The sequence below is a fragment of the Dromaius novaehollandiae genome, chromosome 18, assembly GCF_036370855.1.
Source record: "Dromaius novaehollandiae isolate bDroNov1 chromosome 18, bDroNov1.hap1, whole genome shotgun sequence".
NCBI lineage: Eukaryota > Metazoa > Chordata > Aves > Casuariiformes > Dromaiidae > Dromaius > Dromaius novaehollandiae.
Genome location: NC_088115.1, coordinates 5750039 through 5776272, shown reverse-complemented (window position 1 = coordinate 5776272; position 26234 = coordinate 5750039). Strand labels below are relative to the sequence as shown.

The window sequence follows — 26234 nt, the reverse complement described above, 5'->3', positions numbered from 1 at the left end:
TAGGTGACCCTGCTTGAGCAGGGGAGTTGGACTAGATGATCTCCAGAGGTCCCTTCCAGCCTCAACCATTCTGTGATTCTGTGATTTCAGGCCCAGTACTACTTGAGGACTGTTGTGACCTGACTGTCTCTGTGGAGGTGTAAAGCATACATCAGTCCCTCACCAGAGATATGCCATCATAGAGCTAAGCAAAAAACCACAATGTTAAGAGGCATGGGATACTCCCATCCTTCTGGATCATCAGTGACTCCAGAAGATGCCAAAGAGAGACTCATCCCAGACACATTGAAAACAGCCAACCTACTGATGTGCAAGAAGGGGAATCTCCAGGCAAAGGCAAGGTGAAATTTTCTACCTTAAGGAGCAAATGAGGTTCCTTGCAAAGGAACCCTATGAGAACAGCCTGGCACAGAGATTACTGAGCTGGAGACACACACACACAAAGTACCCACTATCCACTTTGCCTTCCCATGTTGGGCCATGTAGTGTTGCTAATGGGCAAAGACATCATCTCTTATATGTCTGGCCAACTCCTTGGACTTGTCATGAAATTCCTTTGCCTGTAAGACTCTGATAAAGATAATGTAAAAGAACTCCTTTGGTTTTCTCAGCTCCAGTATTTCACTCAGCTGATGTAGGTGATGTAAGATAGGTAAATACTGGATGGCAGAAAAGGGAAATTTCACATACTTGGAGTTTCTGAGACTGTTCAAACCATAAAAAGGGCAAAGCTTTGTTGCAGGACTGGAAATTGCCTGTTTACTCTGACACAGCCATAAACTTACAGGTTTTACATGCCACATTGGCTGAGAAATAGGCTGAAGCCTATTGGCTGGCTGTCCCATGAGGCAGAGAGTTTCCAGAGGAAATGCTAGTGCTTCACGGTGCATGGTTGGGTGCTGACAACATTCCAGAATTTTTGTCAAAAGAGAACCGTTATACATTGGTGCCTTGAGCTCTTCATCCAGATCCCAGAGTGCTGTAAGCAGCCTCTGCTGAATCGTCCCACTCACTAATTTCCCTGATCTCCTCTTCTGCGTGCTCCTGTGAAGAGTCTACATAACCCAGCAGGTCTCTGAGGAGGGTAGGTCGATTCTGCTGTCTTAGCATCCAAAAGGACAAGCTGAGTCTGTGTGCTGAAATGCATGGGCTGTTGGCACTGCTGCTGTTGCCAACCTCTTTTTTATGGCCTATGCATCGCTGGGACATGAGGATTACCCAGAGCTCTTCTCTGTTGGCATGCTTGCTACTGACAGGATTTGCTCATCAGGGTATATACTGTAGGAATGAGGTTTTTTTGCAGTCAAAAAGTTCTTGGAAAAAGATCTCATTGTAAATATCAAACAGCAGCTCTCCAGGCCTCAAACTCTTGTGCCTTTAAAGTCACATTCTAAGCTTGAGAAGGGCCAGGATAATTCCACATGGCCACATTAATTTTAGACAGTTTCACTCCATAATTACAGTGGCATAGACAGACTTGAACACACTTAGTGTGCACAGACTTCATGATGATGCACGAGGCTGGATGCAGAATAGGGGCTGAGCAATTAGTGCTCTGGCACCTGGCCTCTGCTCTGGATGAGATGTTCCACCAGATTGGCCTAAGTGACTCTAAATAGATGTAATTAAAGCAGAGAACATCCCAAATGGAGATGTGCTTGGATGCTCACACCTGGCTGTGGTCATTACCAGCAGAAGCTAAACCAGTTTAAGTGAGGTTTACAGTGCTTTGAGTCTACTAGTGAGGTGATAGAATCAGCTGATTAAAAGTGCTTTGTTCTTTGCTAATTTAGATAAAAACTGCAGCATGCTCTCCAGTTTAAAAAGTTTTGCCAACTAGGAAAATAAAAAATATCCTTTTCTTCCCTCTTCCATCTCTCTAAAAAGTTTAGAAATCTGCATGGCCTTTTACTGGTAGTGCCCAATCTATTCAGAGACGTGTTTCAGTTAAAGATGTTCCTAAGCTCATACAAGCCCTCTCCTTGCTGCTGAGAGACATGTGTAGACGTTAGCACAGCTATTCCAGGGAACATTTTCAGGTGTAAATAAACTTCACATATCCATCTCCAAGGGATTAAAACTGAAACGACAGTTTCCCCTGAAAAACAAGCTGGTTTAAGCAGATACCAGACAGACATTTAACAGTCTGTTGCCTCTGAAAGGTGGTGTCAGTTCAATGCACGTTATTGAACCAGTCATGAGAACGTAGCTCAACAAAAGGCAAAGTGTGCTGTATCATGTGCGGAAAACCTCAGTGGAGGTTTTCCTTACTCCTCCACTCCAGTGGAGGTTTTTCCTCACCCCTCAGTGGAGGGGTGAATAACAGCATTGCTGCACTCAGAAAGAGGAAAGAATGAAATACTATTCCAGGCCCTTTAGCGTGGAGGCACCAGCTGCTTCACCCAATGGGTTTGGGGTGCGAAGTGCTGACATCCGGCTGCATTTGATAAATCTAAAATGTCTCCAGGACCTGAAACCAGCCAGTCTGATTCATCTGATCCTCATTGCACCAGCAATTTCACTGGGATAATGAGGTTTTAATATCTCTACTCCTTTTGTTTTATTGAGGTTCATGGGATAACTGACATTATTAATTTCATCCAAAATAAAACTACAAACAAATAAGTTTCTCCCTCATTGCTGCGCGTAAATGTTCAAAAATGTGTCCTGAGTAGACTCCAAAAAGTCTGAAGTCATGAGAGGATAGAAGGAAACTGTTGGTCAATAGATTGATAGAGATTTCATTTCTTTAAGCTAGTCTCATATTTCTGAGGCTTTTGATAATGATTTTCAAACATTTGGAAGCAGAATTAATGGAAATCACATATGCTAGATAGTATATCTCCTCTCCTCTCCTCTCCTTTCTTTCCTTTTGGTAGCTTCTGAAACATTGGCCAGGATTGGCCTCTAATATAATACTCGTATAAAACCTGTGTTTGAGTGACTCATCTGACTTGGCTTTAGGATAAGCTGACTTGTCCCTGAGACCATTTTTTCCCCTGTGTTGGAGGGAGAACCTAGAATGAGTGCCTCCTACTCTCACATCTCACCTCAACTTATTTAAGATAAGTAAGATGAATTCATCACAGTAAGGCAGAGCACAGTTCCTCTGTTACTGTAATTAGAGAAACAAAGTACTTTTGTGGAGTTCTGGGAAAAGAATGTGGAAAAGCCAAGAGTTATTTTTCTTCTGTATGTTAACATCGCTACAATACGTACATGGTGGTACATATGGCCCCCATGGTAATTTCTATGCTTTTCCTAAAGGTGTCCCTCTGCAATTCCAATGTATTTCCTCTTTGGATTTGTCACCCCTGTTTCAATTGGTTTTAACATTTTCAAGATGCCTAGTCATTTGTGATGATTCTTTAGCTAATACCAACTGGTTTAATATGCTTGAAAATATTAGCTTCCTTTCTAACTGACCTTTCTCACTTAGCCGCAAACAACAATTCCCAGGAGTGCTGCAAAGGCCAGAATTAATATGGCTGCTCTTGTTCAGCCACATGTTCCCTATAGTCCATCAACCACTGTTTTTCTCATGCATCAGGCTGGTAGGGCTGCCAGTGCAAAGCTGGCACAGGCCATTCCAAAGCGGTGCTGTTCCTGGCCCTCAGAGATCCTCCTAGCTGGCTGCACAGGTAGCAACCTTAGATGGGTTTCCTGATGCCAGTGGCCTGAAGTGAGAGCCAGGCAGATGAAGAACCACAGAACCAGAAAACTCACTGCTTGCATGGGATCCAGTTCTGGCAGGCTCTAGTGTGACCAGGAACCTGCTTCCTAGTGCTCTATAGAAGTCCTGGGCATCTTCAGCCCCTTGCTCTGGAAGGAAAAGAAGTCATGGTATTGCTTCCTCTGTCAAAAGTCAGCAGAGATGAGTGCCTGCCTGTTGAACCAGCAGCATGGAGCTCCCTTCCCCAAGCCTGCAGGGGCACATTCCCCAGGGAAACACAAACACAGGCAACACGTATAGGTGGTCTCATCTTTTGTTGTAAGAATCACTTAGATGTGTCCCCTGGAGCATAATGCACTAGGCATCAGAAAGAAGACATTATCTAGCAGTGAAGTAGATAGCTTGCTAGAGCAAATCCAGAGTCAATGAGAGACTGGCACCTTCAGCGTTCCTCATAAAATGGAGATGTCTGTCCTTCACTGGTTATAAAGACGCCTGGATGAAACAGAGAGGCAAGATGCCTGATTGCTGGATGGCTAAAGCAGGGTGAGGTGGATCTGACCTTATCCTTGCTGAGCTCTGTCTCCTCATCTCTGGCAAGGAGATAGCAAGTAATACTTATTACTAGTATGCCTTGATAATTCAATTTAGATGCTCTTGAGAAGACATTGTCCTTCACTATTCATCAGTACTACTTGTGGGAAAACAAGTGACCTTTAGCTGTCTGGCAAGCCTGAAGATACCCAGACTATGAGGTGAAACATACATTAAAAAAAAAGTCTTTTGTCTGACTCAAATAAAAATATTATGTTTGTTAATGAGCATTTCACAACATGTATAGTATAACTATGGAGGGGAGTACATTTAAAAATAAATACTTTTAAATATCAAAAATGAAAACCCAATAATTCATTTGCAAAGCAAAGCATTTGTATTTTTTTCCTAATTTTTATGTTGGTTTTAGCTCCTTCGTGTGGAATAAGAAAATGATATTGTTGGCATTTTACAGTGAAAGGTCTTGGAGCTGGGTGCCTAATTTCGTTTGGCTTTGGAGAAGCCCAGCTATAAGAATGCGGTTCTAAAGGTTCTGAGTATATGCAAACCCAGTGGGAGTGCTGAGCGCTTAGCACTTACAGAGCTGAAACCGCGTATTTAGTTACTTAAATAAATAGTGTGAGGCAGCTGATTTGGCATTTATCAACTGCTTTGCTTTACCACTATCCTAAGCCTAACTGCCAACCTTAAGTCCTACCCTTGTACCTTCCCTCTTTCTTCCTTCCTCTATTCACTAAGACCAGACCCAAACTTCTCCTACACGGAAGCCTGAATGTCTGCCCCCTTACATCAGGTCTGAAGCTAATCCCTAGCCCTGAGCCCTTGCCTGGCTCTAGCCCTCACCACCACTCAAACCCAACCCCCAGGCCACAGATCTAGCCCATAGCCCAAATCCTGAGCAGAAAGCCGAAGCCCAACACTGAACCATCACCCACAAGCTTTCCATCATCCCACTAACTGCAAAGCTCAAACCCTCCACTGATGCCTGAAACCTAACCCCGACCTCCTCCTTCAAAGCCCCTAACCATCCAGCCATCTTGTAAACCTTGCTCGAAGGCATTTGGCCCCTGGGAGTCAGAGGGAGGGCAGAGCTCGTGGGGTCTGGGAGTCAAAGGACAAGGAGATGAGAGGAGACTGGAGAGGCAGGCGAGAAGGAGCTTGTAAAGGTGATTGAACTATGTCCAGACCTGTCTTTGGTTAGTGGATAGGTGGTATTTCCCTGCGGTAGTGCAGGGATTGCCTTCTAGAGTTCATGCTGTAGAAAACATAAAGAGGTGAATGTCAGGGATCTAGGTTATAAAGACAGACACCTGTGTCACCACTTCAGCCTCTCTGGTTGAGAGCCTTTGGAAGCTCCACATACCTTCTATAGCCAATGGCCAAAGACCAACTCTCATATTCTTAGATTCAAGTTGATTGCCAGATATTTCCTGAATGGGGAAGGGGAAGGCACAGCCGGACAGGGCCACTAACTGTCCAGAGGATCAGGAACATCTTGAGAGAGTGAGGCTGACTCTGCTCGCTCAGCACATGCTTGAAGAAATTTAAGAATATTGTGGGCTTGTCACCTTAACACAAACCTGTTTTTGTCAGTTTTAGACAAATACCTTTGACTAAGAAATGAAGTGCTGTAGCCAAAAATATATTCCCTTTTGCTGCGAAGCAGAAAGATCTACTGAAGAGCAGACTGGACAAGTAGGGGCAGCCTCTCTTTAACTGCTCAGCAAAACTTGCCAGACCCCATGGGTCGGTCAGACTGCTAAGGCACCACTTTAATAAGGCGCTGCCAAGGGCAGCGATTATATTGCCACATGTGAGTGACACAACACTCAGTGTGAGTCAGGTGAACTTTGTGGGACTTAGCAGAGCTGAGGTTAATGTTAAAATCTGACATACATTTCCAGATGTTGGCTGTGGAAAGGGCAGGAGTTTCAGTTAGCATTAATTTGTTGTTTTTTAATGTTTCAGTGAGATATATCCATATCCTTAATATGGAGCTTGAGGATATTTCACTGAGCATATATGCATAATATGTAAAGCAGGTAACTGAATCACAGGCTGGAAGAGATTCTAATCAATCCCCTGGATCACGACAGGAGCAGCAATTGCTGTTGTTCCTGGTAAACACTTGTCTAATCCATTCCGAATGAGGTCAAGAAATGGAGATCTCCTGGACTCTGAAGGAAAAGTATGTAGGCCAGGTAATCCCAGGCATTATAAATCGATTACAGATGAAACAGCAGTTTTGGGGAATATCCAAGGGATATATTTTTTATGTTATTTCAGCTGAGAAATGAAAATAAATCATCACCTCATAATGGGGAGGTTTTAAAGCTGCAGTATTATAATGCTATGATTTTAAGGGTTTCTCAGTATTTGATAGCATCACCAAAGCTGCTCAAGGACATGGACATTTTATCACTGGGATGTGGGGACAGAGACATGCTTACAGCTGGGAATGAGGACTGTAACTGTCACTAGGAAAGAAAGTTCATTGCAGGAGAAGAATCATGTGCATGGCACACTGAAAAGGGAGGATGTCAGGCTCCAATCCAGAAAAATATTCATCTCTGTTCTGCAAAACATTTAAGCACATGAACACTTTCAAGCACATCAAATATATTTGCCTAGAAGTTAGCCACGTATTTGTGTCCCATGTTGAAGTGCCAGGCAGTGGGCTGAGGTTTTTGTGTGTCACATTCCTATTGCATTTCCTCTTCTGGAAAATCCTCCACGTGGGGATATGCTGTGGACAGTCCAAAGGCTTTTCTGTAACTTCACTTTGTGTCAGTTTAGCTGGTTACACTTGCAATAGAGATTATATATAGACTAAGGGAGAGATGTCTGTTCCTCATGTCCAGCTACCTTCAATGAAGCTATTGCAGCACTTAAGTTACTTCCCTAAATTAGACAATGTCTAATTGAATGTATCCAGAATATGTCCATGGAAACATATTATGAACCTGGTGTCTCAGTCAGAGAGAGCATTTTCCCTTGTAAATATCGCTAACGTGATAATCCCACTAAAACTGGAGACTTCGATGTGAGTGTTCACCATCAGTAACAGTGATGGGCATTATGGAAAATCTGGCAGAATAATGTAATATGTAAAACATTAAAAAAAGAATGCATACTAACTAGTATGCACAAGGCAGTGAGCAACATGTTGAGACGTGAGATGTGCACCGTAGATTAGTGAACGGCACATGTGGGTCAGGACAGGGTCAGGACGCATACACCAAGAAACAGATCACAGCACTGTCAGAGGCAGGCAGATGTCATGCTTCTACTGAAATGGATGTTCCCAAACATTTCAGCAGCTTTCTGTTGGTCTAGGTTTATAATTTGGTTTCAGTTACATCTGTAGATGGTGAGATATCTGCCTTCCACACACAAGCTCAGATGTTCTATGGCAGCCAGACTGTCTCATCTCAAATCCGACACAAAGAAAATGGATTCTCAGATGACTTTATCAGGACCACATACAATGCACAATTGTGGGAGGCAGCACAGCAAGCAAGTGAGTGAGCAAATAACTACAAGTGCTCTCACAGTAACCAAGTGACTCTTTCTCTATACTCTTCCTTGATGGGAAGTGACAGTCAAGACAATCATTACCAGAGGTGCCAACTTGGGCAGTACGGTGAGAAGATTATTGCCTTAGCATCGTGCCCACTGCAGCTTACAAGCAAATGAGATACAACAGAAATGAAATGAGCTGACACCTACTTAGTCTCTTCAGAGAAGAATATTTACTTGGGTTTGTCTTGACTGCAGACTCATAGGATGGTGGGAGGTGAGAGAGATTCTGGAAGGACCGGGAGAAGGACAGGTCATAAGGTTCAGTGGCAGAAGTAAGGATGTTGTTCATCCGTGGCTTGTCTGAAAAAAAGAGAAAAAGACATGTCCATAAAGTGCACCAAAACCAGGCAAGAAAGGTGAGCCATTCCCACAACCCTGGGTAGAGAGAAGAGCTGTATTTGGGCCAGCCTTAGCAGTGGGTTCTTGGGCTTAATTCAAACTGGCACTGGCAGATCAGTGAAAAATGGAACCTGTAGCTTTGTTTCCCTTAGTGTCCACAGCAATTACGGATAAAAGCAAACTGCTGCCTCTAAAGGCCAACAACCTATCAGACTTTCTCGCAGTAGGAGGGTAGGCCTGGCAGACTAAGTCACCTCGCTTATCTTAGAGGGATGCATCACTATGATGTGGACACCCCCCCCCCCCCCCCCAATAGCAGCCTGATGTGACCGGCTCAGATAACATCACCTACTTTCAGTTAGTCGAGTTGTGCCTTCCCAGTCCTCAGAGCTATGGGAAAGCACTTACAAGGGTATTTCAAATAGGACTGATAATCATACTGTTCTTTTGTCATGTTAGATCTCTGCTTAGTGCTCTGAACCTGGAAGCTCCTGAGTAAAGCCCAGTCCATGGCCCGAAGGGGCCTGGTGGGCTCTACAGCCAGCCAGGGTTCCCCTGCACCCTTCAAAGTGTGAAGTGAAGCAGTGGGGGACATGTCTGGGTGCAATTAGAAGTTGAGGGAAGTTCTGGAGTGATTTCTGAAGCAGGAAATGAGGGGCAGTCCATGTGGGGTGGAGGATGCCCCCTCCCTAGTTATTCTTTCTCTGTTGGTCACAGAAGGAGTCCCAGGCCAGTGCCCAAAATGCCCTGTGTCTGGAAGCAAATGCTGAGGACACTGTCAATAAAGACTAGCACTGGGCCTGGATGTTAAAAGTCAAGTCCAGGCAATCTGCAGAGTTTTCTTGGCATTGAAATCATACCTCTTTACCACAAGCTGGATGGGAAATGGTTTTTCATCAGCTTAGCTAAGTGACAGGGGCCTGCTGAATTATAACGTTTATATCTCCCAGGTGTTCAGATATTAAAATAGGCAGAGATAAGAGTATTAAAAATAGCAGCAGCTGCAATGTTGAAAGTAAAGCTAGAACAGACTACAGGAAATATGAAAAGGCTCCGTGGGGCTTGTAGCAGTGATGGGATTGCATTAGGTGGGTCAAAAGGCCAAGGAGGTGGCCACTTCAAGTGTGTTCTGACAATGAAATCAGAGGACCAAATGCTCTGATACAGCTGAGAAGCATTTTTAGATTTGTCTTGACCATGCCCAGTGCTGCAGGCTACTGAGAAGGGGTGTTACTGAGATGACATAGAGATGCACATTAGCCAAAACTCACAATGCACCTCTATGCTAAGGAGCTCCCTTACCCTTTGGCCAGTGTCTGCCCACACAGATACAGATGCCTACCCAAGGCAGAAGAGCAAGGAGGAAGGCCTTGCATGCAGCAGTTCAGGGCCTTGCAATAGCACCTGGCTCCATTATTAGGACATAGGGTCATCCTGGATATGATAGATCTCTCACACATACTTCCTTATGCAAGTCTGCTGTGCTTCCCTGCTGCCTATAAGCTCTAGAAGCCTCCTTGCCCATGGGACTGTGGGGAACATTATAGGACTGACCTAGCACAAATGGGGTGTTAGATCTCTTCTGCACAGCTCAGCTTAAGAACTAGGATGAGTAGGGCTCGTGGCCGGTATGAAGAGGAGGTTACTTGACTTTTGGCCAGGAACAACCAGGCCACAAAACTGTGGATTTCACAAGAAAACCCTCCAGAATGCTTACGACTTGGGTGCACAACAGGAATGTGTGCACCCCTCTGAAGTGTGCTCAAGAAGAGCAGTGCAATGTATGCTCATTATCTATCCAGGTGCCTCAAGCCCCTTTTACCTCCACTGATCCAGAGACTGGTGTGGATTAAAGAGCAGCTTCCGCCCAAAAGTTATTGAGCAAAAGGAGAGTTTCACCTTGACAAATTTGCTGGCTTTGTGCAAACAGTGTTCAAACATCTGCCACCTTCCCTTATCTCCCAGCAAAATTTAAAAAAAAATCCACTCAAGCAGAACACAGTTCTTTCATCAGACCCTTTTATAGACCTGAGGCACAAATTAGACTGTTCATTTCCTTTGTAAGGAGCAAAAATTTTTGCAGGAGTTAATCTCTTCCTCTCTGTCCCATCCTGACCAGCTGCGTGACTCCTGCCTGCAGCCTGATGGAGTCCTGTTTGCATTAGAGAACAGGACCTCTCCTTCCATTCGTAGTGCTCACACTTCACAGACTTCCCTGGTGTTCTCTGTTGCCTAGAATTGTACCTTGCAGTTGTCATATGCATCTGCATGTGGGGAGGCAGAGCTGCCTCCACAACCTTCCTCCCATTGTAACTCCCCCCTAGATATTTTACACTTTCTGTCACCTACACCTCACATTGTATACATGCTTCTCCACCAAAGAGAAGCTGAGACAGTCTTATCTTCCTGCAGAACCCTGTTCATTCTTGCCCAAAGATAGTTTGTTCAGAGCCCTCTCCTGCAGCTCTCAGCATAATCACACCCTCTGTGCACAATTCAGAGGCCTAAATGCAGGCATTGAGAGCCACTTTGGGTATGCCAGAATATCTGAGAATTCCACACAGGGCTGGATGGAGTGATAAGGGACCTGTCAGAGACCTGCACCACTCATGTTTGGGTACTTGAATTACAGCCACAGTGTCAAACCAAACCAACACTTGTTCTCTTCCTTCCCTGTTGCCTATTGCTGATTCCATGCACTCTGCTGCTCCATGAACTTCCTTATGACATAGCCTCCTGTGGAACAAAATGCACCAATGCACACTTCCACAAGAACTATGTCTGGAGTATGACTGTGAGAAGAGGATCTGCATCCACTCTCCTTCAGTGCCAGCCTGACTCCAGCACTGGATGCCCCATCCTGTGTCATCCTGCACTGCTGTCAGCACAGCAAGGTGAGAAGGAAGGAAAAAGCCACCTGACAGGAAAGGAAAAGCACAGCTCCCTAGCAGAGCATCATTCTTGTCCCAGTTCTGAGAAATCATGAGGCACTTTCTTACAGCTTTTAGGAATGCTGAAAATTTCCTCTTAACAATGCAATAACTGTGCTGGTTAATGCTTCTTTTCTATTGCTTATGTATGTCTCCACACTCCTGAAGTAGTGTTATTACATGGTTAAAAAGAACATAACTCCAAGTGAGCATACAGCTAATGTGTCATCTCTCTGAGAACATTATTTTCTTACTGATGACTTCAATCCCTGTCTAATAGACTGACCGTAGGATTAGGAAGTGCATCATATGCATCAGGGTGCCTGGAAACAATTGATTAGATATTATCCAGTAAACAGAGATTATATCAGCACTGAAACTATGTCCCCACTTGTGGCGGACAGATGAGTGAACTTTTGCCTTAAATATTTCTTGGTACATAAGGTGCAAGCAAACCATAACCCCAAACAAGCCATCTGTGTGGCAAGGACCCTGGGGTAACATCTCTTTGCAAATTTCTCAGCCAGAACCTGTATCTAATCTCCATTTTGCATGGAGGGTTGGATGAGCTGAAACAAGCCTAGTCATACGTATGGAATTTTTGTTCAGTGCCAGAGCAGGAGCATTAATTGACTGCTTGCATGAGGTGTGTGAAATTAAGTGCCACACATTTATCTGATGGGCTTGTGCAGAATCAGTACATCTTCTTACTGCTTTTTCCATCTAGTCAGTCAGGAACAGACTGTAATGATTCTAGTAAATGAGAGGTCACCTTGAAATCTTCTACCCATCATTCAGCAAAATAAGGGATAAACTGAAATGACTAAAGATAACTTCAGATGGCTTTTGCATAATATAGTTTGAGGGCAAGATCAGGGAACTGAGAGGCTCTAGTAAGGAGAAATATCTCATGCAATTTATTTTCTGGGACCAGCTAAGCAGAAGTTTCTTCATAGTTCTTTGCTCCTGCAACATATTTGAGTCACGTGTTTTCCTGGTCTCACTCTTGTTAGTGGCATTTATTGGCTCCTGTGGCAGCTGCTGGATGTAACAGTACAGTCTTCCTATTCACCACAACACATCTGAGGTAGCGCACTGCTCCATGACCCAGCATTCCCACTCACTCTAAACCAGCTCTACATTCTGGACAATGGTAGATGCCCACTGGAAAATGGACAAAGTCCCACGGTTACTGGGGCTACCTTTAAAAGTCAGTGTTTACCCACATTTGCCTCACCTCCATCCTGCAGCCACACCTCATTTTATCCCTCTGTGACACATTGTGCTTTCTGGCCACAATTTGCAAAGCTTTTAGCAGAGGAACATGGAGGAAATGAAACTCACCATATTGCATAGCATATACAATGGAGATAGGAACATCATCCATATGTCATTTGGTTGAAGGAGAATATTTCTAAATTCTCTTTGCTATGGCCTCAAAGTAACCATGCCTTTTTACAACCAATGCAACGTCTTAAAATTCTGGCAGAGTCTAGAAAGGACTCCGCCCTGCAACATTTCTTAATTTCACTGATGCATTGAGCATCAACAGCTTCACAGTGCTCCTGCCGGGATGCTGCATTGCCTCAGACACGTGCAAGGCTGGTGGCATGGCACAGCACTGCCAAACACACAAGGCTGCACAACATTGTCATCATAACCTCAGAAAGGGAGCACACATCTCTGTGGAGAAAAGTTTATCCTCTGCAGCTATAATCTCTCTTTCTGGACTCCTACCAAACAAGACCCATGGATGTCTTTTGATCCATGGGCCAGATTTGTTGAGCCAGTCCAAATCTTGCTGCATTTCCAGAAGAACCTGTGGGTTCATAGTGCAGGCAAAGAATGGGTCCCCTCCACAATTTGGGCTAGGCTTTTGCATTGAGATGAGAAGATGGTGGCCCTGGAACAGACTGGACACTAACGGGAGAGCCAGAGAGCATTGCACCTGAGGAACCAAGAGCCATCCCTGTATTGATGGACTACTGATGGAGTGTTTCCTGCTCCACCTTTTCAGGGGCCATGGCCCTGAGTCAGCATGTCATCACATAATTGTTAGGGGGCTGCGGTACTTTCTCTGCATGCACTGGGGGCTGCAATTACAGATTACTGCTGTGTGAACACCCTCAATTCACTCCTCCACCTCATGCATGCAATCATTCTGTAATCTATAAAGCAGAGAAGATCAGTCTTAGTTGAGGAACAGCCTCATTCCACTGGCAATGTTTCACAGCCTCTCTGCAACCACAGGGCTGAGAAGCAGTCTCAACACTTCTAAAGCTACAGACTTGTGTGATGGAGACCAGACCTAAATTCTGCATGAAGTATCTTGCCCTGTTCCTGTTCTTTGAAGATGGTTTCTGTTTCAAAGTGTGGTTACATGAGGTATGGAACCATCTATGTACAAAGACAGGAGCAGATGATACCCAAGACAAAATAGTGAATTTATGGCAAAGTTTTATACAAAGCTCAAGTGGCAAAAGGGATGTGCTCCGTATTTGCATTTGAGTCTGCACATATGCTGTGTGAATTTTGCAAGACTTTTCAACAGATGCCTTTTAAAACATTCACCCAGAGAAAGCAAACAATGTCACCTAGGAGAAGCTGATACAACCAAGCCTTCTGCTGCTCAGCTTCAGCTCATCATAGCTTCAGTCCTCTGTCAAAGCATACACTGCTTTCCCAGCACTGCCTTCTGCTCAGTCATTTGAAGCCTCAGGCACAAAGTCTTCTCCAGTTCTGATGCAAGCTCTTACAAAAGAATACATTCCTCAGGAAAATATGGTAGCAGCTGATGATGTCTGGTAGCCTAGTGTGCCAAGTCTTAGCATCTCCTCAGCCATCCTGGAAATGACATACTATAACAGGCACAGAACTGACATTTTCAGACTAGAAATAAAATTTACACTGTATATCTTCAGCTTTTTCAGGGGGTATATCTGTGTTTTTGTACTTCTTATGTTACAAATGCTATTATTGAGTCCATTATATAGTCTTTTGCATCTCTTATGAAGAATCTCAGAGAGACACTCATGCATTTCAGGTCAGATCGTCTGTGATGTAAATCAGCAGCTCTCCAGTGAATAGCATCTCTCATTTACATGGTCTGGAGATGTGGGATTTAAAATCCACTTAATGAAAAAAAAAGCTCTTGCATACCAGGATGACTCTAGGATTAGCTAATTCATGGCTCATTGCTGAGAATTGAACCGCAGTCTGAAAGGGTAAAAAGCAACAGTGAACTACATCAGCACACTGCAAGATGATATCCTCATATGCTACCATACAGACACACAGCACAATAATATACCGGAATCATATCACTCAGGGTCCATTGACGTGAGGATGTTTCTGAACATACACCGTGTTTATCAGGGCATAGCATAGTTATATACTACAACACAGAATGAAAGGAATAATGTTGCCAATTAAAATCAGAGGGCAAATTTCAGAAAGTAGAACTGCAATGAGTAATCATAAGAAAAGATATATTCACATTTCCTCAGGTTACCTGCCTTTTCATGGAGATACAGAAAACAACACATGGCTCCGGAATCAGAGCAGCCAGCATGTAGAACTGTATAGAGCTGGGATCAGGACTCACTGCTGCTGAATTTGAGACTATGCAATTGAAAAATGTCAATCTGTTAACTCCTTCCAACTCTGAGAGTGCCTCATGCTCAAAGCTTGAACTCCAGGGAGGAGAAGCTGACTCAAAAAGAGAAACACATCAGCTCAAAAAGACAAATACAATGGTCCTGGCAACAGGTTATGTAGGTGAATAATTTCAGTGTGGCGCCAGTTGCTGAGAGACACAAATGATACATCTCAGGTCCAGTGGGCCATGGGGGACTCTCCCTCTTTGGGACTACGGGAGGCTCAAGACCCCGAGGCAGGCTGGAGGTGCTGCAGGGAACATCGCAATGTTCTGAGAAGGAAGCCTTCCTTCTGAATGAACCATAGGCAGCTCCACACCAATAGCACTTCTAGCAATGCAAAGGGAAAAGAAACATTTGTCTCAGTAATTCTACATATCTCAGTTTTTTATGATGCTGTGATTTGACGTCCAGAAATTTTGGTCTTTCTCGCCGGTCTCACATTCATTTGGGATAAATATGCTGCTTCTCCTTGTTTATGGTTCAAGGTCCGTAAGAGGAATCTGAGGCCAGTGTCAGAGCTATTCTGCCTATACTTGCCCTTCACTTAACATCTGTATTATCACAGAGAAAAGCTCCTCAGGTTTTTCCAACAGGAGGCACGGTAAGAATGGAGGTACAGTTACACAACAAAGTTTTAGTCCATGAGCTCCCAGTGCTTTATTCCTGATGGCCATTTGCTGGCTGGAACATGGGCCAGGGTTGCATGACAACATTCATCTGCAAAGCAAGGACTCCATGCTCAGCAGATGGGTTGTGCACAGAGTCAGGACCCTGTTTTAACCCCTCTAATATACAGACTACAAAAAGAGTGATTTTTCTTTTTTTGTCCAGAGCCACAAAGTAGTTAGTCTTTAAGTAAAAAAGCATTTGCTGTAATGAATCCTTTACAGAAAACTGATTCAAGTCTTCTACCCGTTTTTAGACAGAGGGTTGTTCACTGCCTGTATACCATCAACTAAGGGAAAGTCAGCACTCCTGCCACGAGAGCCCAGTCCCATCTCTCAAATCTGTGCATGGCCACATCACGGCCTGTAGAAGAGACTTGGGAAACTTTGAAATCTTGCTCTGCAGTACCTGGGAGGTCTCTGGATACTGGCGGAGCACACTGCATCCCCCCTGCTCCCAGGGCTTATACGTTCCCTGCGCCGAGGGTGGCTCTGCACTGTAGGATGTTCCTAGCAAGTGCTCAGGTCAATACTGGTAAATGCTGGTCCTCATTCGTGGAAGACTTTACTCCAGCTTGCCCTGTGCTTGTGTAACTGGAGCTGTAGTACAATGAAGCCTTTCCCTGTGCACTTCACTTCGCAAAGCTGAGGTACAAAGCAGCTGAACCATGGATTACCACTGGTACCCCCAAATGGCAACTTGTATGGATCAAAGAGCTGGCACTATGTTGTCCAGACCTCCCAGATTACCTGGTTCATTTCTCTTCCCACTTTCATTAATGCCCTGCTGCTTTGCAAAAACAACAGTGTACATAATGTGCCTATTTGTTCTGTAGGTTATATTCTGGAGATCTGATTATCTTCTAATTTCCTCACAAATATTTCTGCTGGGGATAAATCTAATTTAAACAGTCCTTAATTGTTCTGATTTTGTAAACAGTGTCTTAAACACAATAGACACAAAACTCTCAACAAATTGCTGGAGGAGATGTGACAGTATAGGGAATCATTTTCATATCTTCTGGGATTGTCCCAAATTGAAGCTTCTGGTCTGATGTTAGAAAATTGATGCAAGAGTTATTTTGGCAATGTATTTCCCCAAAGCCCTATTACTGTGTAGGAAGGAAGATGCTCTGAATTAATTGAAAGAAAGAAAGAAAGAAAGAGAAAGAGAAAGAGAGAGAGAGAGAGAAAGAGAAAGAGATGGAGGGAGAAAGGGAGGAAGGAAGGAAGGAGAGAATGTAGGAAGAAAAAATGAGAGAAAGAATGAGAGGAAGAGAGATAAAGATCTATACATGTATACATACATAGGAATTTGTTTAACGTTCACATGGCTACAGCTATAAAATTAAATTTGCCTCCACCAGAGCAAACCCAGGCATCATCTGTGGAAAAAATACTTGACCAAATTAAAATCTTGAAGTGAAGCCATTCACCACTTATAGTGGTTTACTAAGTACTTTGAGATAATTACCAAATGCAATGAACTGATACAAAAAACTATGATATGAACTTCCTACTAACTACATTATTTACCAATTTGCTTGTTTATTTATGTAGATGTAAAAAAAAATGTTTATACAAGACTCTTGGTAGTTTAACATAATTAAATATGCACTAACTATAATGAGATTAAAGTTAAGCAGGAATAAAAAATAAAATAATAAGCTTCACAGAAACTGAGCCCAGGCAGACGGAGTATATTTCTTCTACAGCTAATGCTACACTGCCTCAGTCATTCTCTGTACCTTTAGCTTCTATATTTTTCATATTTTAATTTTTTTTATGAAAATAGTTTTAAGTGCTTATTTTGCATAAGGATTGAATAAATACACAAAATAAATTAATGTATCAAAAGATGTACCTGCATTTCATGTGCAAAATTTGGCTGCACACAGAAACAAATTCTTAAGCACACACCTTTACCTTCTACATACAATATCACTACATCTTTCCAAAAATATAGCTATAGAGTTCTTCATTTAGAATTAAAAATCTGCAGCTGATGTAAAACTAAAGTCTAGAGCTAATGAAGCCAACATCAAACATGACTTCAGTGGAATCGAGGTCTGAAGTACATCAGTGAAAGCAGAGTTTAGCGTGAGGTTTCCAAAGGAATGCAGATATCTTTATAATGGGCATTTGGTGTTCTCAAAGTGAAGTAGGTGCACAAAGAGACCTACACCAGGAGAAAGCCAACCTTCTTTTGGATGTGGGAGACCCAAAGTAACTCTGGCCACTTCAGAGCCATCAACAACAGCAGAAATGAAATCCTGGTATTTCAGACTGTGGTTTGACAGACCCACTTGCCTGTGGTCATGCCTCTCAATCTGCACTTAAATTGTCTTCCACAATATATCACATTTTCTAAATACAGAAAACACACGTTTCACCCCTCTGTGAACCCTCCCTGACAGACAGGCAGAGGGAAAAGGGACATTTTCTTCTAACTGTTAGCTGTGCTACAAACAGCACTACACTAATTAAATGATGGCAGCCTGACAGAGCAGATTATACACAATCTCGTCATTAATTAGTAGGCATTCCTTCCTGCATCAGAAGAATTCAGTGTAACCATACCACTGATCTCACAGCTGCACAACCTACTGCGATGGGGTGTATCCCTTGTGTTGAAAAGCTGCGTTCTGAGCATGGGCCAGCAACCCCCTGAGTGGGTTAAAACAGAGGGTATGAGAGCTTCAGCTCTGAGAATCTGAAGTTGAACCTGGCCATAACTGAGGTCCAACTTTTTGTTTGTTTGTTTTTGGTTTTTTTCTGATTCTTTCCGAGCATGGGTTGAGCATATTCTCTTCCAATTCATTTCTTTGAAGGTAAAATCCTGTGACAGGGATATTTGTAGAGAATTTGGCAGAGTCTTTGCACATGGTGCTGTTAGCTGTAACATGCATTCGTAGAGGGTCCAGCACAGTGGTATCTGACTGGCACAGCACAGAGGCCACAAACTAATCTTGCTTCATGAAAACAGATGTTTACCATTCTTTGCCTACCTCAGCTGAACAAAGACAAAGTTGCCAAGCAGATGGGGTACAGCGGGTTATTTGCAGAAAGCTGTTTGGCAGAGTAGCTGCTTCACTGCAACAGCACATCTGGATCACTCCTGCACACTAAGATCCTGTTACTCTTTGTAGTCTAACAAAACCTCTGATCCTGGAGATGCCCTGACCAAAGAATCCCCAAGAGGTTACTAAATCCACAGTGACCCCCAAAAGACTGAACAATGCCTCGGAAGAGATGTTCTGGCTCACCATCCAAGCAGATGGGTACTGTACTTCCCAAGAGCTTTGAAGAAAGAGATAAGCTGGTGCATTTTGCTCTATCTTTGCAAAGAACTAGCCAATACAGAGAGGGGAAAGGGGAGCATGAATGATTTGGCCTTCATACTTCCTTCCAGATGAGGAGGTCCCTTGCAGAGCCCTGGGTCCCATGTCTGACACGGCTGGGTTGTAGAGAGCCTCCCCTGCTCGGTCCCACAGTTACACAAGTCTAGAGACTCTGGTATTGTAATGGGAATTATAGGGAAAGGTAAGGAACCTGTGGAGTTTCTAAGATGGTGGAAGATGGGAGAGAGGTTATCAGTCCCGAGCAGCTGAACTCTCATTCTGACAGGTATTCCAGGGTTTGTAACAACTCACGCTTCCTTTCACGTATACTGTGTAAAGTGTCTCCCTGATGGGTGAGGCAGTCTTCTGGGGATGTTGTGGGGAGCTCTTCCATTCGTGGAGGAATTTTATGACCTTTCTGGATGAAGTTACATTCTGTGTTAGCAATGTTATTCTTTTGTAGTGGCATGTCATCTGCATCCACAGCTGTGCTTGCTTTGTGGTGATAACTTGAGAACATTTCTTTGATTATTTCACCTCAGTTTAGAGTGAACACTGGTCACACACAGTGCAGGGCATGTCTGAGCATCACGCAGGTTTCTTTCCCTTCTCCTGCTCTTTGTGGACGGTGCCACTGTGTTGGGGGTGCCTACAGATTGAGTAGGAAACGGAACTCACAAACACAGTGTTTAGGAAGAAACAAGTAATGTCCACCAACAAATCTGCATAATCACACAGAAAATATATACCATGCCCTATCCAGCAAGGGAATTAAATTAAATCTGTGGCTTTGTTAATGTATCTCAGAATCTCAGCGATAAATGCTGAATACTCCTTTCATCTCTTATTTGAAAGGTCCAAATATTTTAAGCTCACCAAGCAATGGACGACCAGCAACAGCAGACGTGAAGATCATGAACATAAGTGTCCATGACCACATGGATAACATGACCAAAATGTAACTCCTAATCATACAGCTAATTGCCACCAGGTCATTCAACCTGCTTTGTGTAAGCAAACTATTAAGATGCAGAGCAGACATGAGAAGAGAGGGGGGAAAAAGTAGAACTCACTAATCTGAGATCATGAATACGTCCGCTTTGATTTTGTGTCTCAAGTACATAAAAAAGGAAGACATCTGTCAGGTCCAGAGGGAAGTTTAACTGTTTTGGAACATGTTATTACTTTGAATTATTGAATGTAACAGGGACCCTGGCAATAGATATAATGTAAAAATTTTGGGGCAGAGATACTGGTAAACTGGACTCATCTGGCCTTCCTGGGCAGATCTGGGATCCTAAAGATAAGAGAATGCAATGCTAGCCTGATTATTCTATCTCAGGTTTTCTCCTCTTATCTTTTGTATAAAAAAGTAAAAAGGTTAATAAAAAGTAAATAATCAACTCATGTGCAATACTGTCATGCTATTGCCAGGTTTAAAGCTGACATTGCTTTTCCTGTGCTTTTTGGGAGGTGGAAAAAATATATATAGTCTTACAATTGAAAGATACTTGAGGGCTGAGGAGCAGCCTGACCCACTGTGTAGGAAGGAGAATCACCAAAGATTTGAGGTGACCTTTTCAAGAGCAATTGTTCTCCCACCTTCTTTTACAACAAAGAGTTGTGTAAGGTTCTATACAACATACACAGCTTTCACAATAAATTAATTCCAGAATATTTATCAAATGCAATAACAAGATGAGTATTAAATACAGAGATTCAGAGCTGCAGGAAGTGTGAAGCAATATATTATGATGAGATTTACTCATCACTTACCACTTCCCTGGAAGAGGAGAGGCTCCAGATGCAAATGTTGGACAAACATTCAGAGGGTAAACAGAGCAGGGAAGAACATGGAGGAGGCCAAGACAAGGTAGCAGATGAAGGCAGAAGTAAGCAGAGAGAATGGGGTACATTCAGAGCCTGGACTGATTCCACAGAGGCAGGGGGAACAACTGATTTGACTGGCAATGGGTGATCTGGATTTGGATGGAGAAGGAAGCTTCCTTCAGGAAGCTGAAGGTGCCTGTGATTTGACTGGGTGATCTGTCATTGCTGCAATGCAGGGAGTGACATTCTGCTCACGCTCAACTCTGCTAAGCTGGGGGCAAGGAAGTCAAAGAGAGGAAGGAGCTAAGGCAGAAGAGGGGTGAGACTCAAAGAGGTAGAAGAGTTGGAGGGACAAGGCTGAACAGAGAGGAATAAGGATTCTGGCCAAGGGGGAAATGAAAGCACTTCTCCCATCTGGGATGAGACAGGGAACAAGGGGATATCTCTGAGAAGCAGCTGAACTGTTGAAACTACTGGCTAAAGGATGACAGATGGATCCACAAGTTCACTAAGTCAAGAAGAGAGGGCTGGATAGAGAGGTGCCACTGAATGTGCTGAACCAAATACAGAGGTAAGACAAATGAAAATCCAGGTCTTCCATAGCTCAGCAAGAGTGATGTCATCAGGAGGATTCACACTTAAGAAGCTATCTGGGTTTAAAGACCAAACTCAGGGAAGCTTTGGAGAAAATCTGTAAGGGCCGCTCTCAGCCTTTGAAGAGACGACTGGACAGGCTATATGGTGGTGATGGGCTGCCCCAGCCATCTCCTGAGGTCTCAGGTCTGAGATTCAGGAGACAGGTCAGTGTTGGTCCATCCTACAGTGGGTGTAGGGTCATGACAGCTGCTCTGTTTCCTAAGTTCCTAGGGCCAGTGAAATGTCACTTTCTCCCAATTAAAAGAAAAGTAAATAAAAAACAAAAATAAATAAAGAGGACCTGGAACGGTGTGAAAGAGCAAACACTGGAAATGGGTTAGAAAGAGGCAGTTCTGTTTGTGAAAAGAAGGCAGTGGGAGTCCTGGATCTCTTCAAGGTTTTACCTATCCTGCACACGAGAAACTTGAGGGACATTGTGTGGTGAGTCAGGAGCTTCCTTCCAGCCAGACCCATGTTAAGCGTGGCTTGGACAGCTTGGAGTTAGCTGTGAAACTAAAATTGGGCCTTATAGTGCAACGCCAAAAGCTGAGGAGCCCTAGCCCTGCATCCACTGTCTTTCTAACCTATCATAATGTTGCACAGACAGCACTATCAGTTGACCAGCTTGGCTAGCAAGAAGGACTTTTCTTTGGTTATCGTTTTGACTGTTTTGGTCTGATAAATCTGACAGCATTTTGCTGATATGGAGGTGAGAAAGGAGCAACCAGACATGGGGAAACACAAAGCTGATAGGTAAAGTAAAAGACTGGTCCATATTTAATTGTGTGCAGTATTGAAAAATATGGTCCTATGTTTAATGTTAATGAAATTCATCATTCATGCATCATTGCCATAGGAATTGTTCAATTAACATTAAACATACTTTGATACCAGTAAATGTTACTGGTCGGCAGAGAAAAGTTACAACAAGTGTAATTTTGCTCTTTGTTTTCTCTTACCATGTGTAGGTGTCTGGGTGGCACTGTTTAGTATCAGGTGACTATAATTTTGTTCTTGGTCATCTGAAATTCACAGAAAAAAAAAATCCTTTTAAGAAACAGCTTAGTTAAACCACTGATCTGCAGATGATAATTACAGCTCACAGTATTTACAGGAAATCTCAGCATGATTAAAGAAAGGAGAAGAAAATGCTTAAGAAAGCAGAAGATTCTGTTATGTTGTTCACTTAAAATTCCAGATGCTAAAAGAACACGATAATGGAAAACTGCTCCCCTTCTGCTGAGCCTGCAAATTAGAGTTGTCTGAAAAAGGTAAGAAGCATGTCCAAACAGGAACAAACCATGACTTGTATATAAACATCAGTGGTGTATTCCTGGGAATTCCTGGAACCTCATAGCCCTTATTGTACCGGTGCATCTCCTTCCAACACAAAGCTGTTCGTGACATTGGCCCCCGACACCTGAAAAACAGACTCTCCCACTGTGACCACAACCACCACAACAGCAATGCCCTGTGTGAGTAATGAGAAGGATCAAATAAGAGGCCTCACAAATGCAGGACATAGAGTTCAGTAGCTGCATCTAGGCTGGAGATCTCACTCCCCTGAGCAGTAAGAATGCTGTGAGACCTACTGCATTCCGTATTATGCATTTCGTTGCAAAGTAGCAAGGAACTGCCAATGGCAGTGCAACTACATAATTAGTAACTGCCCCTTGGGTTGGAAAAACATCTTTCTTTTTTTCTCACTGTAATAAAAAAATTAGATAAGTGACTTCGGATAAACTTCTTGTATCATATGAAATTTCCAGAAAAGTCTCAATAAAGAACTTGCTTTGTCTGGATCTTTATGGCTGGTTATAGAATCAAAGTAAAGTAGGGAACAGACTTCAAGATACCTTCTTGGATCTCATCCTCTACCAGTGCAGAATGAACTAGTCTGATGCTGAACTTACTCTTAAAACCTCCTCTGGAAGTTTCACTTCCTCCCTGGGAGAACTATTTCAGTGGGTCTTTCCTACTACTTTTTAGGCCCATTACTTCTTCCCTGTCTACCAGGGACATGGTGATCATCTACCTTATTTTGGCAATAGTTCTTTATGACAAAACTGTTATCACATGCCCTCTTAATTTTATTCTTCATGATAAATGGCACTATTTCCTTTCTGTTTCCCTAGAAAGCTTGCTTGCTTTGCCTTTGATTGTTTTCAGTTTAGTCCCCTGTGCACTCTCTAATTGACCTACATCCTTCCCAAGTGTGATATACAAACCAGGGCATGTTTCTGAGCTGAGACCTTATCAGTACAAAGTGGAGTGTCTGGATTTTTCCTGTCCTCTATCCTCATTCACAAAACCTTGCATGATATTTTCCTTTTTCTTAATGGCATGAAATTACTGGTTCACATCAAGTTTGTGATCCTTTATGACTCCTTGGTGTTTTTCCAAAGAATTGCTACTTGTCCAATCATTCTTCAACATATACAATGGCTTTTTAGTATTCCTTTTTCAGTCCCACACTAAGCATTTTTCTCCATTTAATTTTTTTTAGACTATTTCTCCAATTTCCCAAGAACATTTTAAATTATAATTCCATCCTCTAATAGACTTAGGGTTCTCCAAACTTCATATCATCTGCACATTTAATAAGCATATTCTTATTCCACCATGCTGATCATTAACAAGAAACCTACATGCAGAACTGTATCAGTTAATCTTTCTAGTGATGTTTACTCGCAATTTATAGTTATTGAACCATTGTGGCATCTACCCTATAGAGATTCATTACAGACCATGTTTCCCAAATTGGTCTCATATTACTTTCCCAGAAACTACTGAAAACCTTGCTAATGTCATGATCTCTAATATGAGCTGTTCCCCCCTGGCCACAGGACCCAGTATCCTGTTGTAGAAAGAAATTAGATTAGCTTGACATGATTTGTTCCTGAGAAATTCATGTTTGCTTCTACTTATATTACCTCACTGGAAGCTCATCTCTGTACACAGCATGCTGAATGTCTGTGTATAGTCAAGATTAAAGTCAGAAGTTATTTATTTGGATGATAACAGATTGGACACATTAGCTTACTTACAGTTCCATCTAGAAAATAAGTACTCATTAAATACACAGCCAGCTGAAAATATAGAATGGATATTAACCCAGCTATTAACTACATGTGAAGAGCAAAACTTGAAAGGAGGCCAGGTTCACCTAAGCATCTAAAATGTCCTCGAATAAGCGGCCTACAGATCTTCTCAAGTCAGAATTTTCCTTTGGATCCTCCACTGCTGGTTACTTTTAGCAAGTTAAAATTCCGCAGTAATTACTTTTGCCATTTTATTTCTGTTTCTGTTCCTCTGTATTGTCTCATTTCATTTTAATGTGACAGAATGAACATGAGGATGGGTGGGAAAAATCAAAAGCTTTGATATTTCTGGAATCTCTGTAACAATCTGGAGGCAATTTCAGAGATCTGTGACATGGGATCAGATAGGATTTCATCTAGTTTCCAGCAAGCCTGGCACAGAATCCTGCTCACTAATTTCTGCATCAGGTTCTGGCTGTTGTTTGAGTTCAAACAGATCTCTCAGCAATATGAGTTTAAAAGAATTTATGTGATGGTAAGTCTGAAACATACTTAAAATAAATAAATGCAGTATTTTTAGACCTCATTACCAAAAATCATAATATACTTTATTTCCAATCTGAATTACCTGGCTTCAGTTCCTATTGGATTTTTCACATTTTTCTGCTAGACCAGGAAAACAATATATTATCAGAAAATTCCTCCACATGTTGATATTTCTAGGTCATGAGGCCTGTTGGTCAGCAACTCAGCTTTTCTCTTATATAATTTAAATATTCTGTGCTTCTGAAAAGCTATGGAGCTAAATTCTTGGCCAGTACATATAGACTTCATTCAGATTCAATTCAGGAGTCTTCTATGCAGAATTTGTAGGGTCTTTGGTTACAAAGGCAGCTGCTGTGTACAGTCGCCATTAGGGCTGTCTGTGTGTCGTAAGAACAACTGAATATTCTGTTTCCCTCTTTCTTACAACATTTTTTCTGCTGATCGGGTTCAGCTAGAGTTGGTTGCTCAGTTGGCCGTGCCCAGTTGGGTTCTGAATATCTCCAAGGATAGCGAATCTGCAACCTGCCCAGGTAAGCTGTTCCAGTGTTTGACCAGACTCACAGTAAAAAAGTATTTTCCTATGCATTTCAGCTTGTGCTCACTGCCACTTGTCCTGTCACTGGATGCCATTAAGAGGAGTCTGACCCCATCTTCTTTACTCCCCCCCTCATCAGGTGTTTAAACACATTGATAAGATCCCACCCGAGTCTTCTCTTCTCCAGGCTAAAACGTCCCAGCTCTCTCAGCTCTCCTCGTATGACATGTACTCCCTTATTCATCTTTGTGGCCCTTCACCTGACTTGCTCCAGTATATCCATGTCTCTCTTCTACTGAGAAGCCCAGAACTAGGCACAGTACTTCAGATGTGACCTCTGAGTAGTGCGGAGTAGAGGTAAAGGATCACCTCCCGCAACTTGCAGGCAAGACTCTTTCTAATGCAGCCCAGGATGCTGTTGGCCTTGTTTGTCACAGGGACACATTGATGACTCATGTTCAGCTTGGTGTCCACCAGTTATTTTATCAGTTATCTTACCCACCAGTTATTATTTTATTTATAAGCTATTTGATCTATTTTTGAAAGCTGCAAACTGAATAGTCAGCAATGAGCCTGTTGTGTTTTATGATGACCTCTCCTTTACATTTGCATCTGATAAGTTCATTGAGCATGACTGAATTGCTACACAGCCACCTCTATCCTGAAAAATTTAGAAAGCAAAGTATTTCCTCAGGAGAGGTCCATCTTGCAAACTGCTTTATATAGTAACTTGTGGTACCTATGTTAGTCCCCCTGGACTCAGGCAGGTGCATGGCTGCAGATGTGCAGGGCAGCTAAGAAAAGCAAGGCCTTCCAGCATGGCTAAGGCAAAGCTAATTTAGAAATCAAATTGTTAAAACAAACATACAAACTGTTTGTCCTTTTCTCGGCTAATGTTACTC

General features: G+C 42.8%; 1 protein-coding gene across 3 annotated transcripts in view; it reads right to left on the bottom strand.

The window, feature by feature from the left end:
• SHISA6 (shisa family member 6) overlaps nt 1-26234 on the bottom strand; it is a 273362-nt gene that overhangs the window by 7878 nt on the left and 239250 nt on the right. Inside the window, exons 4-5 of one of the 3 annotated variants that reach the window (XM_026120621.2) lie at nt 22170-22232; nt 7958-8110 (exon numbers count right to left, since the gene is read on the bottom strand). In XM_026120621.2, the coding sequence (XP_025976406.1) occupies nt 7958-8110; nt 22170-22232 (216 nt within the window). The remainder of the gene's footprint in view (nt 1-7957; nt 8111-22169; nt 22233-26234) is intronic. The other 2 variants (XM_064522490.1, XM_064522491.1) reach the window with 2 other exon arrangements.